The sequence below is a fragment of the Hipposideros armiger genome, unplaced genomic scaffold (genome assembly GCF_001890085.2).
Source record: "Hipposideros armiger isolate ML-2016 unplaced genomic scaffold, ASM189008v1 scaffold_201, whole genome shotgun sequence".
Taxonomy (NCBI): Eukaryota; Metazoa; Chordata; class Mammalia; order Chiroptera; family Hipposideridae; genus Hipposideros; species Hipposideros armiger.
Window position 1 is genome coordinate 2,297,788 of NW_017731551.1, and position 14,095 is coordinate 2,311,882.

A 14,095-nucleotide genomic window follows, 5' to 3' on the forward strand; every position below is an offset into this window, starting at 1 on the left:
TTTGGTGCACAGAGGAGAAGTGCTGGGAGCCTGGCCTGGGCTTCTGTCACTCAGATAAAGTATGAACAAACTACTTTGGCCTGGAGCAAGCTGTAGTTCTTTCTCTTGCTCTGCCTTGGCCTTTTCTGAACTCCCTCCTACTAAGCTGGGCAAAGAAAAGAAAGCTGTGAGGACCAGTGCAAAAGGTAGGAGGAGAAAGCAGGCTTTAAATACAGACGGTTCTCTGTTGACACACTTGCAGCAAGACAAAACTGTGTGTGTCACCGGAAGCTGGTGTTAGTGGTCACTTGCAGTGTCCATTTGGACGTATGAACAAAGAGACAAACAATGGTTAATATTAACAATCTTAAACAAGCTGTTCCAGAAAACAGAAGAAGAGGTGATAGTATCCAATATATGTTATGAGACTGGTATAATGTTGGTGCCCAAATCAGATAAGGATTCTATAAGAAAGAAAAATTATATGCTGTTTACCACTTATGAACACAGACGCAAAAATACTAACTACAGTATTTACAAACAACCTGGTATTGAAAAGCATGCAAACATATCAAACACAACATGATCAAATAAAGCTTATCTCAGAATCACAAGGATAGTTTAAGATGACAAAATCTATTAAGTAGCTTGCTACATTAACAGATTAAGGAACAAAAACACATGAGTAGTTCAATAGATGCAGAAAGCACATTTGATGCAATTTAGTATTAATTCATCAAAAAATTTAGCAAACTTGATAAAATGTCTCTATCAATATTTCTAGTAAACAAAATGCCTAATGGCAAGCCAAGCAGCTAGAAGAATTTCCTTTAAAGTTAGGTACAAGTTAAGGACGCCCAATATCAACATTGTTATTAAACATTGTTTTGGAGGTGCTGTCAGCGCAGTGATATCAGACCGATAAATAATGTATAAGGATTAGGAAGGAAGAAACGAAAACTGCATTATTGGCAAATAAAAACATAGTCCACAATCAAAGGGAATTCACAGAAACAATCAGAACTAAACAGAGTTTAGAAGGATTGCTAAATAACAAACTCAATAGACCAAAGTCAGTAGTATATTACTATAAACAAAGACAAATAATTAGAAATTATAGTTAATATTTAAGAATTATTCCAACAAAAGAAAACTTTAATAAAAGGAATAAAAGGTAACATATATAGTCATATCATGTTGAGGGATGAAATGAGTTAATATTATAAAGATCTCAGTAGTTCTAAAGTAAATATAAATTTAAGGCAAGTCCAATAACTACAAACCAGATTTTTTTTTTTAACTAAAATTCTTATGTAAGAGAGATATTTAAATTCACATGGAAAAGTGAAGGGACAAGAATAGACAAGGACATTTTGAAGAATGTTATGGGAGAAGGGCTTTCCCTACTAGATACCAAGACATATATTAAAGTTATAATAGTCAAGACAATAGGATATTAGAGAGGCCAATGGAATAAAACAGAAAGCCCAAAACAGACCTATGTAATTGGACTACATTAATATGAAAGCCAAGACAAAAGATACCATAAATAAAGTATCTTTGGGAACACTTTGAAAAAGGCTTTTGGGAACCTAACTTATTTAAAAATATAAGTGCTTCTAAACTAACAACATTTAGGTCCTTGGCACCAACAACAGAAATGATTAAATGGAAGCATTTAGCATGGTGGTTAAAATACAGATGCTGACGTCAGACTTCTTGGGTTTGGGTCCTGGTTCTGTCACCTAATTGCTGTATGACTTCGAGCAGTGATTGTGCCTCATTTTCCCTATTTGTCAAAAGGCGACAAATACCTTAGTGTGTTTCTGGGGATTAAATCAATAATCATTTCTAAAGTGCCTGGCATAATGATGATGTATCTGTTATTAAGGTTCAAGTGTCATTACTATTATCATCGCATCGCTGTGTTACCTTAAATTTCCACAGCATTTTACAAATTTTCAGCCACCTTCCCCTCTGTGATATTATTCTATCATCAGAGTACCTATGTGAACAGATAAGGAAGGTTCCAGCTCACAGCTTCTGTGATCCTGGCTTTTCAACTAAAAAATAAGGGGATTATCTCCAAGTTTTCTTTGGCTCTAAGAAAATAATTTCTATTTTACAAGAGAACCAAGGCAAAGAGATGTTAACTCACTTGCCTTAGGTCACAGAAAGTTATTACTAGAGTTAGGATGAAAACTTAGGTCTCCCATATTAATTTGCATTAGAAAGATATAATAATAGTAATAATTTCCCAAACTCTCCCTGTGTCTAAATTTCTTCCTGGAATTGTACGCCAGACACTTAGGAAGGTAACTCACCTGGGGATTTACCCAGAATACGACTGAGATATTCTAATGACCGCCAGGGAGGGAATTAGTGGAGTGACATCTCTTTTGCGAACACTGACATGGATAATGGAAACGCCAGGAATAATCATGAAAGAATTACCTGGGCGAGCAGACCTGGTTGGATCTGAAGAGGCTGAGCTCCTGGGGCTTGGGTGACAATGGGAACAGCATTTTCCATTCGCACGGAATAGCCAGCATGCTTAGAGGGAGAGGCCTGCAATCCTGCTCCAGAAAACGGGCAAAGAAGAGAGCAGTTAGCTGAGTGATCGGAACCAGCTGGGTGAACGGGTCCTTCCTAGCCAGCCGTGTCAGCTCTCGACCCCACTTCGCACCAGTCCCCACCAGTAGTGCTTGATTCTGTGGAAATCTCCCCTTTAGTTTTTAACTTAAATTTTGAAAAAACCAAAAAACAAACTCCCCACAAAAAACAACCTCGAATGTGTTCAGAGACAAGAAGGTCAATTTAAGGAGTCTGTAAAACCAAAAGAGGAACAGTTACGCTGACAAATGATGACAGGTAAACTACTGCTTCTGACACGAGGACATATCGTGTACGTCAAAGCCAGGGGTGTTGGGGAGAGAACACGAGTCCGTCAGGAATCGCACTTACTTGGAAACTGGGCAACTACACACGCTTGCCCCCTGGGTTTCCAAAAACAAATTCTTGAGCTTTCTGTGCAAACTGTGACAAAGTACACGGTCAACTCTAACTTCTTCGCGTTTTCAGAAGAGTGTGTTGGGGTGCACGGCCACAGAATCATTTGGGGGTGGCCGGGGAAGGACTTTTCAGAGAGATTTCCATTCTCCATGAGAACTGGGACCAGGTGGGCTGTCAGGGGTTGGCATTTTCTGTAGCTGAGCCACACAGAGGGTATTCATGGGAGAGGCCCCCAGAGCTGCTATCAACATAACAATGGTAACACACACACAATGTGCTTATTTGTAGGCAGCTGGCCAGGGACAAAATCAGGGGCAGGTGGTGGGAATAACAAATTCCCATTGTTTCTAGGCTGGTCACAGTAGGATAGGGGCCTCAAGTTCAGTGATGCCCACCAGTGCTCTTACCAATGGAAATGAAGAGGGCTGTACCCCAGGGAAGAAGCCACGAGGGAACACTGTGGGTGCCAGCACCTCAGGGGTTGTCCAGCAGGCGGGAGGCTGTGTCTGCTCATGCTTACCTTGGAAGCTGGGCGGACACACGATGAGAGCTTGCTGGAAGGGGTCAGGCCGGGCACAGATCTGCGCTGTTCCCGTCTGCAGGGGCATGCTCCGCTGGGCCACTGCAGCCATGGATGCCGCTGAGGGCTGGTAGAGTGCAGATTGGTAGTTTAGTATGGAGACTTCGGGATTGGCTAAGGAAATAGTGGCACTGGTGGAGGTGGGAGCCTAAAGGAATGATGGGGATTAAACAAAAATAAACAAAAATAAAAAATGAGGGTGGTGGCATGTTGGGAGACACGAATCTAAATCAAATAAATGAACTCAAAGGAGAACAAACAAAAAATCAGGAGCAGAGAAGCAAAAACAGAGGGGAGTGGAAATAACAGTTGAGAAGACTCAAGGGAAAAAGCAGGCACCTGCAGCCACCTGCGACAGAAGCGCCTTTGGTGCTTATATTCAGGCGTGTTGTAACATTGTGTGAGGCCCGGACAAGAGCACTAACGGATGCCTGCGAACCATATGGCTAAGCACTGCGAAGTTAAAAGTTAGGCTAGGAACGATGAGTGTCCTGCCCTTCCACTCTGACAGATGTGCCTCCATCTGGGAGGCAGGTTTGAGTTTCGGATTCCTGGAGCCCTTGGGTTGTGCACTGGGACCCAGTGGGGTGCGGGGCAGCTAAAGCCCTGCCTTCCTTCTCTCCCGGCCCCAGCTCCGTCCCACAAGGCGAGGGGCTCTGGGCGCACAGATGTGGACCTGGTGGTGTGGTCCCTACGTGGGAGGCTGACTCTAGACCCAGGGTCCCAGGTACCCAGAGTGTGGCATGGAAGCTCACATACCTGGAGGGGGGTGCCCAGCGGGGGGCCATCTTGTTCAGGCCTAAAGGCAGCACTGTCTAGATACCCTTAGACGGCTGCACAGCAATTACTGGAATGACATGTGCTATAGAAACAGAGAGGGAGGGGCACAGGCTGAGAGGGGGGTTTGTTTCTTCTTAGGGTTTGGGGCCTTCTTACACTGGTGTTCAGCCACTAAGGCTGGAAGGCAGAGAGAAAGAAACGTGAAATGGAGATGGGTTAGACAAATAACGATATTATTTCCTCTCTCCTTTGTCTTTCAGAAAGAGACACATAGGAGACTAAACTTCCACGTGAAGCAAAGCGGCAGAAGGAAAAGAACCTCGAAATTGGGAATTGTCCAATTTCGCCCATCTCAGCCTTCTTCACACCCATCCTCCAGCACCGTCGGTGGAGGTTGCCAATGGCTCAAATTTGCCATTGTTTACAAGGGGCCTGGCCACTCGAGGTTACAAGGACTAAAGACTACGGAAGAAAGAGCCACAAGGACACCTTGGACACACACAAAAATAGAATTACAGAAGGGTATGTATGTGCGCCAAACCTGATAAAAGGATAACGTTTCACTTCACGTTTTTTATACTTAGATCTTACGTTGAATTTTAGTGCGAAGCAAATTCATTTGTTTGAAGGTAGCTACTAAATGATGTGGAGTACGTTTGCGTTTTAAGATACATATCGTGGCGCTAAGCTTTGGTTTGTGCAGCGTCACAGAGTTGGCCTCCAGGGAGTGTGACTGGGACCGTGTGTGCGACACGTGTGGCCCCGTGTCCGTGTGTTGTTACTGATGACATGTATAGTATTTCCTGTCTGTTCTCTCTGCGGCCCCATCTCTCCTGAAAGCCACACACAGATTTCTCACTATCTGCTCAGACTCCACACGCCGAAGTCCAGACTCCCCTCGGGTCTTGGTGCCTCCAGCCTTTCCTCTTTGGGGCACCAATATCCTTGACTAGCTCCCCTTCTGGTCGGTCACTGGTCCTGCTGCTTCTCCCTTCGCAATGTGCCCCCCACCCGTCTCTTTTTCATGGCTGCTTCCTCAGCAGAGGCCCTCCCCGCTGGTGCCTGGGACCTGTGAGGCTCCGGCAGTGATGTCCTGACCTGCATTTTCCCTCTTCCACTTCTTGGGCATGGAGGCTAGAACATTCTTCCTAAAAGACTACTTTGTGCATGTCACCGCCCCTGCTCAAAAATCTCCAGTCACTGCCTAATGGACACTGTCTAGCCCTTTGGTCTGGCATTCCCTTCGCATGGTTTGGCCAACCTTCCCCTCTAAATGGATCTCCCTCCTCTCTCCATGGTCTTGGCACCAGCCAGATCGGTCTACTCATCGTGATGCGATTCTGGTGATGAAGAACAAAACCATGGCGAGATCTGTCTAGCAGCTCACCCCTCTGGCTGCGATGCCTTAGCCTGAGGGCTGGGCTAGGTGCTGGGAGGGCATGTTTCTGGACTCTAGGCCTTACAGAGCATTAGCTCTTCCCCGCAGGAGAGCTTTAAGAAGACCAGTGACCCCAGGGGCCTCTCCTAGGGTTCAGGCAGAGGGAGACAGGATAGGCTGGGAGGTAAAACCAGGCATTGGCAACCCAATGTGCTACAGGAATGATCTAGAAAAACAGGGTCAGTGACTCTTCAGTGACAGCAGGGGGCTTGTTAAAAAGAGTGGATGGTCAGGTAGAGGTATTCAGTCATACTTCAGGATTAGAACATGGACACGCCTCTGGAAGGGGGTGTGTGTATGCACGCACACAGAAGAGATGGATATTAGGACTGAAAAAACCTAGGGACACGTCTTTGGGGGATCTGGTAAGATTGGAAGATGGGAGTAAAAGTCTCTTAGAGACCTCCTGAGCGAGGACCTGGAGAGTCTTTATTCATTATTCCCTGGGTGCCATCTATATTCCAAGCAGCATGTTAGGTGCGAGATTCTGCTAATTTTCTGCAAATCTGTGGGAAGAAAGCCTTAGTTTCCCCATCCCTTTCGGTTCCAGATGCTGGGATTCTGGGGACAGGCTGATGAGCTGATTTTCTCCACGACTTGGAGAGAGGACATTTTATCTGAAAGGAGATCATGGGGACCCAGCAGAGTGGGGACAAGGGGAAGGGGCCTGACAGGATGATTGCTAGTGTCCCAGTTGTAGAATTCTTTATTAGGCCGATGTGTGACATACAAGGATCATAGCATCTCCGTTACCTTATTCCCACTTCAGGACAGAGGGAAGCGGTAAGAGGTACCAGCTCAGAAACAACCCCCTTACTGAGTCCTTTCTGGGACCTTCTAGTAGGGCCAGCAGTTGATACAAAGAGTGCCAGGGGTTCGCCAAGGAAATCACCTTGGAAACAAACACCTTTTTACGGAGTTGAATGTGACACTAGAGGGATTTTGTCTCTTGTATATGATGGGAGAGGAATTCTGTTCCTGACTGGGTTTGGTGGGAAAATACAATTCCTGATGGTCATTGTCAGCCCCACCTGCTTTCTCCTCTGCTCCCCCCTTACCTGGTTGTGGACAGTGTTCAGCTGGTTGTTGAAGGTCATGGTCAGGTTGGTGGACGTGCTGGGGGCCACATGCGTGATGAAAGGGGTTTTGCTCTGGTTCACCGTGTCGTACATATTCACCCGACGCTTGCAAATCTCCATGTTCTGGAAACATGATTTGACGCTGTTCATGCAAAACGCAGAAACAGAGGTGTCAGGTAAAGAAAACAGGGAATGTGGGATAAAGGGGGAGAAAACGGAGAAGGAAGAGAATAGTTAATGTAGGAAACAAAACTGGGGAAACTTAACGTTAAGTCTAAATTTCCTGGATTTCCCACGTAAAGTCTGCATTTGCAACAGTCAAGTTATTTAGAAGAGTTTCCCCCGTTGTCTTTCTACCTCTTCTTCCCATCCTGGATGGGGAAAGGTTCTCCATAGCACAACAGACCTGATGGCTCTCACTGCATTTTCCTCCTATCACTGGTCTGCCTCCAACTTCACTGCTCATCCTCAGCTTTCAGAGTACTTTCTGGCCCATAAAAAAACGTATGAGTTCTTTGATTGGGAACATTAAACAGCAGCTTTATGACCTGCCTCCACCATCCCCAAAGAGGGCTCCTTGGCCCCATCCTTCCCAGCTCTTCTGGGGCACCAGCGCCACCTAGGGGACAGCCAAGGAACTAGCCAACTTAGTATCATGGCCCTATTGCCACTCTTCCCACCAGGACTGTGGATGTAATGAGAACAATAATAACAGCAACAATTCATAATAGCAGCTAACATTGATCAAGATTGTGTGCAGATGTTTTCACTCAGTCCTATAACCACCACGAGAGGGAGAGACAATTGCTGCCCCTATTTTACAAGTAAGAATGAAATTTAGAGAACATAGGTAACTGCCAAGGTCAAGAGCTAATTACTGGCAATCTTCATGTATGCACATACATATACATCCTCTTGAACGTCCTTCATCCTTCCTTTTTATTTTCTAATTCTTGCCCAGTTACATGAAATAAAATTCTCTCCCTCCTTTCCCCCGCTCCACTGCATTTGTGAATCAAAACAAAACCCTAATTACAAAAGTAAAGTATAAACGTGTTGCTGACACCAGGATCAAAGAAAAGGAAAGCCACGCGTGGCCTGGATCATTCAAGTTCTTGAAAAATCCACCATAAAGTGTCCTTCGGAATTTATACATGGCTTCTCACTCGCTTCTGTGCCTTCTTCTAATTAAATTTCGTTTTCCTTAAATGCCAAAATTCAAGATAATAAAACAGCATTTAAATTCAATGTTAAGTACTTATTTTAATTATATGTAATAACTGAATATAGATAAATAATTTTCTATTCTAAGGTTACAAATATGTACTATTTCTGCCTATCACAGAGGTAAGCTGTGTTTTGGGCCAAGCAGGTGCTAGCGGGCTATCCCCAAACACCGTTCCCATGAAACATGTTCCGAACTGTCTTAGACATGCTCAGAGAATCCTTTCTTTCTGAGTTGATGGCGACTTACATTGGCCACACAATGCCCATGAAATAAATATTTACTGACTGCCGATCCTGGAGAGAAAGGAAAACAGGCTCTACGGTAACCAATAGCTAAAAAAATCTAATAATGCTGGTAAAGCCAACACGTTTTGAGCATCCTCTAAGTACCAAGCACACTAAGTGCTTTCACATGGAAACTGAAGGAATAAAACAATGGATTTTGTATTCTTTTTGGAATATTTTTAAAGTATTCAATGGTTTTGTGACAATTCAACCCAAAGCTTTTAGACTCAGAATAGTCTGAAATGGTCTGAGTTTTGAGTTTCAGGAATAGGCAAACACTTGCACGTTGGGTTAATCCTATGAGAATGGTTTTTAAGGGATCTGTGCACTAGAGTCCTGGTTTGGAGAAATGGGTGGGTCTTTTTAAACTATCAATCTAGATGTTGGGGTGACTGTGGCCCAGCCCTAAGAGTGGGGTCTACAGCAGGTGGGCCTGGAGGTTACTTCTCGCCTGGAATTCTCATAGTCTTCCCAGCAAGTTCTGGGGACTCTTAGGGATTAGACCTACTGCCAGGTAAGCCTAGGTGAGCTCCAAGACCTGTCTTTCCTCGTGAGGCCCATTTTCTGAGCTATAAATGGTCAGTGGTCCTCCTGTGACCCACACACGTTCTGAACGTGAAGCTGATGCTCATGGTCTCCATGCTGGGTCTTCACTGAGGACAGTGAAGCAGTCCACTGCTGCTTCCTCACAGAACCCAGAGATGGACGGAACCCTGAGGTCATTCAGCCATGACTCTTGACTATGTGGGTGACGTCCCACCGACTTAGTGCAGATGGCTAAGGGGAGCCCTCTGGAGAGCACCCCTCCTTCTGCCCATAGCTGTTCATCAGTCATCCCACTTCACCCCTAAATGTAAAAACATTAATCTTTTAGGAGTCCTATCTAGTAGTCCCTTTGTTCTGTGGTATAGACTGACATCCCCTTGACTTACCCCTACCACATCCAGAAAAAGAACAAATCCCATAATAAAAAGAGTTTGCAAGAAATGGGTTCAAGTTCCTTCTTTGTACTGGCGTTTGCTTATTTCAAACATGGCTCTAAATTAAAGACTCAGTGTGTGGTTGTTGCAATATGATTTGACTTGCTTAACATGAACTGATAAGGAACAGAACTGCAATTAGAGGAAGCACAGTCTGTGGTGGACGCCACCCATTCATTTCTTGTAGGCTGGTTAAGGTCAAGTCCAGCCTTGGGGCTCGGCCCAATCTGAGTCCGGCATGGCAGGGCCAACTGTACTCTGCAAATGTCCCTTCTCATGCGTCCCCTTTTTCCTCCTGACCTTAACTAAAACCTGGTGCTCTCTTGAGTACACTCTTCTCCTTGCAGACACCCAGGGATATCAGTTTCAAATATCAAGTACCTCGGGGTTGAGAGGCTGAAGTGATATCTCTCATTACCCAGTTATGGACAGAACTGTGCCTCCACCCCAATTCCTATATTAAAGTTCTAACTCCGCTACTTCAGAATGTGACTGAATTTGGAGACGGGATCTTTAAAGGGGTAAAACGGGGTCATTAGGGTCACCCGTAATCCAATTCATTATGAGGACACAGACGTGTATGGGAGGAAGACCATGTGAGGTCACAGGGAGGACACGAGAAATCAGTTCTGCCGAACACCTTGATCTTGGACTTCTAGAATTGTAAGGGAATAAGCTTCTGCTGTGTGAGCCATTAAGCCACTCAGTGGTACTTCGTTGCTGCAGCCTCTGCAAACTATTAATCATACTCCCTCCCATTCTCTTGCTGCCGAAGGCCTTTTCTCTCCCCCTCATTCACCGGGGCCTGGGCCACTGGCTCAGTTTTCCACTTGAACCCATTCCCTGCCCACCTAGGGAACCTCCAGAGGTCACACTGGTTACCTGCCAGACACCCTGGCTTCTCAGTCACTTCTCATCTCGTGACCTGCTGTCAACTCTAGCCACCCATTTCCTGGACCATCAAACCTGAAGCGGCTCCACTTCCCCAAACCACAAATTCAAGCATCCCATCCCTCGGCCACATTTTCACCTATCTGGTTCATTCGACTGTTATTAAATTAACCAAAACTCTGAGTTGATCAGACGATTCAGTGTCTTCGGATCCCTCCAATTTTTTCTTCCTTTCCCTTTCAGCTAGGCCCCCAATAGCCATCAGTTTGGATTATGATTGCTCTAACGCCAACAACATAAGTCTGTCACCCTGTCTTTTTCTCTTAGCAGCCTGGCAAGACTCCAACCTGGAAGAACCCAGTTACCTGTGTTCTCCATGTCTTCACCTGGGATACTCAGTTACACCCCACGCTATTCATGTCCAACCTCCACGCTCAATTCTACTGTCTGTCCCTCTTCAACTTGCTGTCACCTTCTGCTCCAACTACCTAAACTTTCCTACCCTTCTTAAACCACCAACCACCTTGCTCTCAACAAGAGAAGACAGAGCTGTCTGAAGAGCTCCTTCAGCTTTGCTCCACTAAACCTCACACCTGCCCACATCCACGTATCCTTCCGGGGACAGTGGCCTATTCCTCTACCTGTTCTCTGAATTCCAGCCCCATCCACTTTCTTAGGAAACTTTTCTTCTGAGCATCCTTTATCTTTAATCTCTCACTTGCTATCAGACACTGCCATCAGCATTTAAAATTGCTCAAATCTCTTCCGTATAAAAGAAAGTCCCCCTTGGGCCCTCCCCACTCATCCCTCTATTTCTTTCCTCCCCTTTCACAGCCTCCCTTCTTGAAAGGTTCCTATTTCTTCACCTCTCTCTCAGTCTTTCAACCTACTTAGCTGGTTTCTGCTTCTGCCCTCCACTGAAACAGCTCTTACTAAGTCACCAACAGCTTCCAAGTCGCCTGATGTGACGGGCATGTCTTCCCGGTTCATTGACTTGACTGAGCAGCAGTGCTTAGATCTTTGGTAAATGCAGCTCTAACCAGCTAGTCCCCTGCTTTCAAGTCCTTCAGTGACGCCTCACAGATCAAGACCAAAATCCTGACCATGGAAGGCTTGCCCCCGGCTCATCCTGGGGCCCCATTTCTCCCACGGTCCCCCATCTCTCAGGGTTGGTCCTGCCCATGGGGGCGTCTCTGCACAGGCAATGCCCTTTCTGCTTTCGTGGGCCTTTCCACCTGTTACCTCTCACTCATCTTTCAGCGGCCACCTCCCCAGGGTCTTGCCTGTCCTGCCCCAAGCGAGGCTCCCTCGTTACATGCTCTCATCACACCCTGTACTTTCCCTGATATCAGTCTGGCTATTTGGGTATCATAGTTTTGTACCTTTCTCTGACCTATGGACTGCAAGCTCCAGTGGGTAGGGGCTCCATCTCTGCCCCAGCCCCCCATTATACCCCAGCACCTGGCATAGCACACAGCATGCTGAATGAATGGATGAATGAATGAATGAATGAATGAATGAACAAGCCCAAATCCAAACTAGACCGAGTCTGCTCTGGAATGGGCCTGGGAGTGACTTTTGGCACTACAGGTGGCTCTGCTTCCATATCCAGCCATTCTGAGCATCTCGCTTCATGCACAGACACCCAGAGTCTGGTCCACTCAGCCTTGACCTTTCCTATGCTCCACTGTCCCCTCCTTTATTGGTGTAAAGCAAACTGCGGCCCAGGGTCCCAATCTGGCCACCACCTGTTTTTAGAAATAATGTTATATTGGATCACAGCCTCACTCATTTGTTTATGAATTGTCTGCGGCCGCTTTCAGCTATAACAGCAGAGCCGAGTGATTGCGACAGAGACTGTATGGCCGCCAGACCTAAAATATTTACTATCTGGGGCTTTAAAGAAAAAGTTTGCTGAGCCTTGGTATAAAGCGCTGAGCAGAACACCTACTGTGTGCTATGGGGAAAGTCGAGTAAGTGTGTCATGGTGACAAAGGGGTGGTTCAGGGTTTCGATCGGAGTGATTCTCTTATCAGCATCTATGGTCAGCATTTTCTTCAGCAGGTCGATGAACTCCCGCCGATCTGCCTTTTCCACCAACATGTCGCTGCCTTCCAAATCTGTGGTCATGTTCACCTGGAGGCAAGTAGGAACAGGTTAGAGAGGCCCCGCTGTACCTCCCCTCTCCCCAACTTCCCTTATTCTCCACCCCAATCTCTCAGTCACCCCCTCCCAGCTCCCAGGAGGCTGTGTCTGCCCTGCTGAAGGCACTGTCACAGGGTTCTGGAGGTTAGCTGCATAACAATGTGACTATACTTAATAAGACTGAAGTGTACAGTTAAAAATGGTGAGATGGTAAATTTTATGCTATCTGTGTTTTACCCCAACTAAAAAACAATAACTATAACCAAGCAGTACAAAATAAGAGGCAAAAAGGTTTATTGATTTAACCTTCAGAGGGAAATGATGCAGGGGCCTACGTGACCGCTCCTACATCTGCCATGTATCAGTCTTCTTGGAGCTCCCAAGCTCCAAGGGCCAGAATCATTTCAGCACTTGTATTCACTGGTGTCACTTCTGACCATGACAGGCAGGCTATCTGAAGAGAGAATTTTTCTTCCCAGAGCAAGTCTATACCAGGATGGCCCTTTAAGAGACTAGCTTTGTGGAGCTGTCTATGCTTTCCAAGGCATGCTCTGGAAAGCAATTTCAGTGTCCTCGGACAGACTAAGCTTCTAATCAACTGACAAGTGTACTTTACCCAGTATCATGAGTTTTGGTTACACTTATCTTCAGTAAGAGGTGTGCTAAGTGTTTCTGGGTCTCTAGCTTTATTTCTCATTGCTTTTAAGAGATATTCACTTTGGGTTGCCCTGAGTTTAGGCTAGTCTTTACATTAACAATAGCTGAAGTTCTAGCATTTTCTCTGGGCTCAAAGGTGAGAGCCTGTGGTCCCTCCAGTGAGCCGAGAGAGGCTGAGTGCAGTGTGTGGAATTGTGTCCCCATGAAAGACATGTTAAGTCCTAATTCCCAGTACCTGTGAGTGTGACCTTATTTGGAAATAGGGTCTTTGCAGATGTAATCAAGTTAAAATGAGGTCAAACTGGAGTAGGCTGGGCCCTAAATCCAATGACTGGTGTCTTTATAAGAGAAAAAGAGAGGGACATTTGGACACAGAAATAGGAAGAAACACAGGATGAAGGCTACATGAAGAAGGAGGCAGACAGTGGGGGATGAGGGGACACTGAGGACTGCTAGGATCATCAGGAGCTAGAAGGCACGGGACAGTTTTTTCCTAGAGCCTTCAGAGGGAACATGACCCCGGTGGTGCTTTGATTTTGAACTCCTAGCCTCCAGAACTGTGAAAGAATGAATGTCTGTGGTCTTCAGCCCCTCAGTCCGTGGTACCTTATTATGCAGCCCTAGGGAACTAACACTGAATCATGGGCATTGAACTCAAATGTGCTTTTGGGCTTGAATTCTTCTCATGGAAGCATCAGTAAGAATGGCCAGTATGATTTCACAAATGGGAACCAATCAACTGAAGCTATTTTTAAAGAGCTGGTGTAAGGTTTTTAAAATGTCCCACACCCAGTGGTATTCTTACTATATAGCTGGCATATCATTGTTTAAGGTCAAAGTCAACCACTGCAGTTGAGTAACATGGATTTCTACACGCCACCCTACATTCCTCTTGCAAAAGTCGTGCTGTGCTTCGTTCTAAAGGGCTAACATTGCATACTCACCCACGGAGCTTACCTGAGCCATATCATCTAAACAGTTGAAAATGTACTTCCTGGCTTCTTTTGACTTAATCCCCGTCTCTGCTTCATGGTCATCGGGT

At 45.7% G+C, this 14,095-nt stretch overlaps 1 protein-coding gene across 4 annotated transcripts in view; it reads right to left on the bottom strand.

The window, feature by feature from the left end:
- HIPK2 (homeodomain interacting protein kinase 2) overlaps positions 1-14,095 on the bottom strand; it is a 129,505-nt gene that overhangs the window by 33,873 nt on the left and 81,537 nt on the right. For 2 of the 4 annotated variants that reach the window (XM_019653247.1, XM_019653246.1), the window contains exons 5-9: positions 14,011-14,095; positions 12,203-12,387; positions 6,848-7,010; positions 3,512-3,719; positions 2,434-2,555 (exon numbers count right to left, since the gene is read on the bottom strand). In XM_019653247.1, coding sequence (XP_019508792.1) covers positions 2,434-2,555; positions 3,512-3,719; positions 6,848-7,010; positions 12,203-12,387; positions 14,011-14,095 — 763 coding nt within the window. The remainder of the gene's footprint in view (positions 1-2,433; positions 2,556-3,511; positions 3,720-6,847; positions 7,011-12,202; positions 12,388-14,010) is intronic. The other 2 variants (XM_019653249.1, XM_019653248.1) reach the window with 1 other exon arrangement.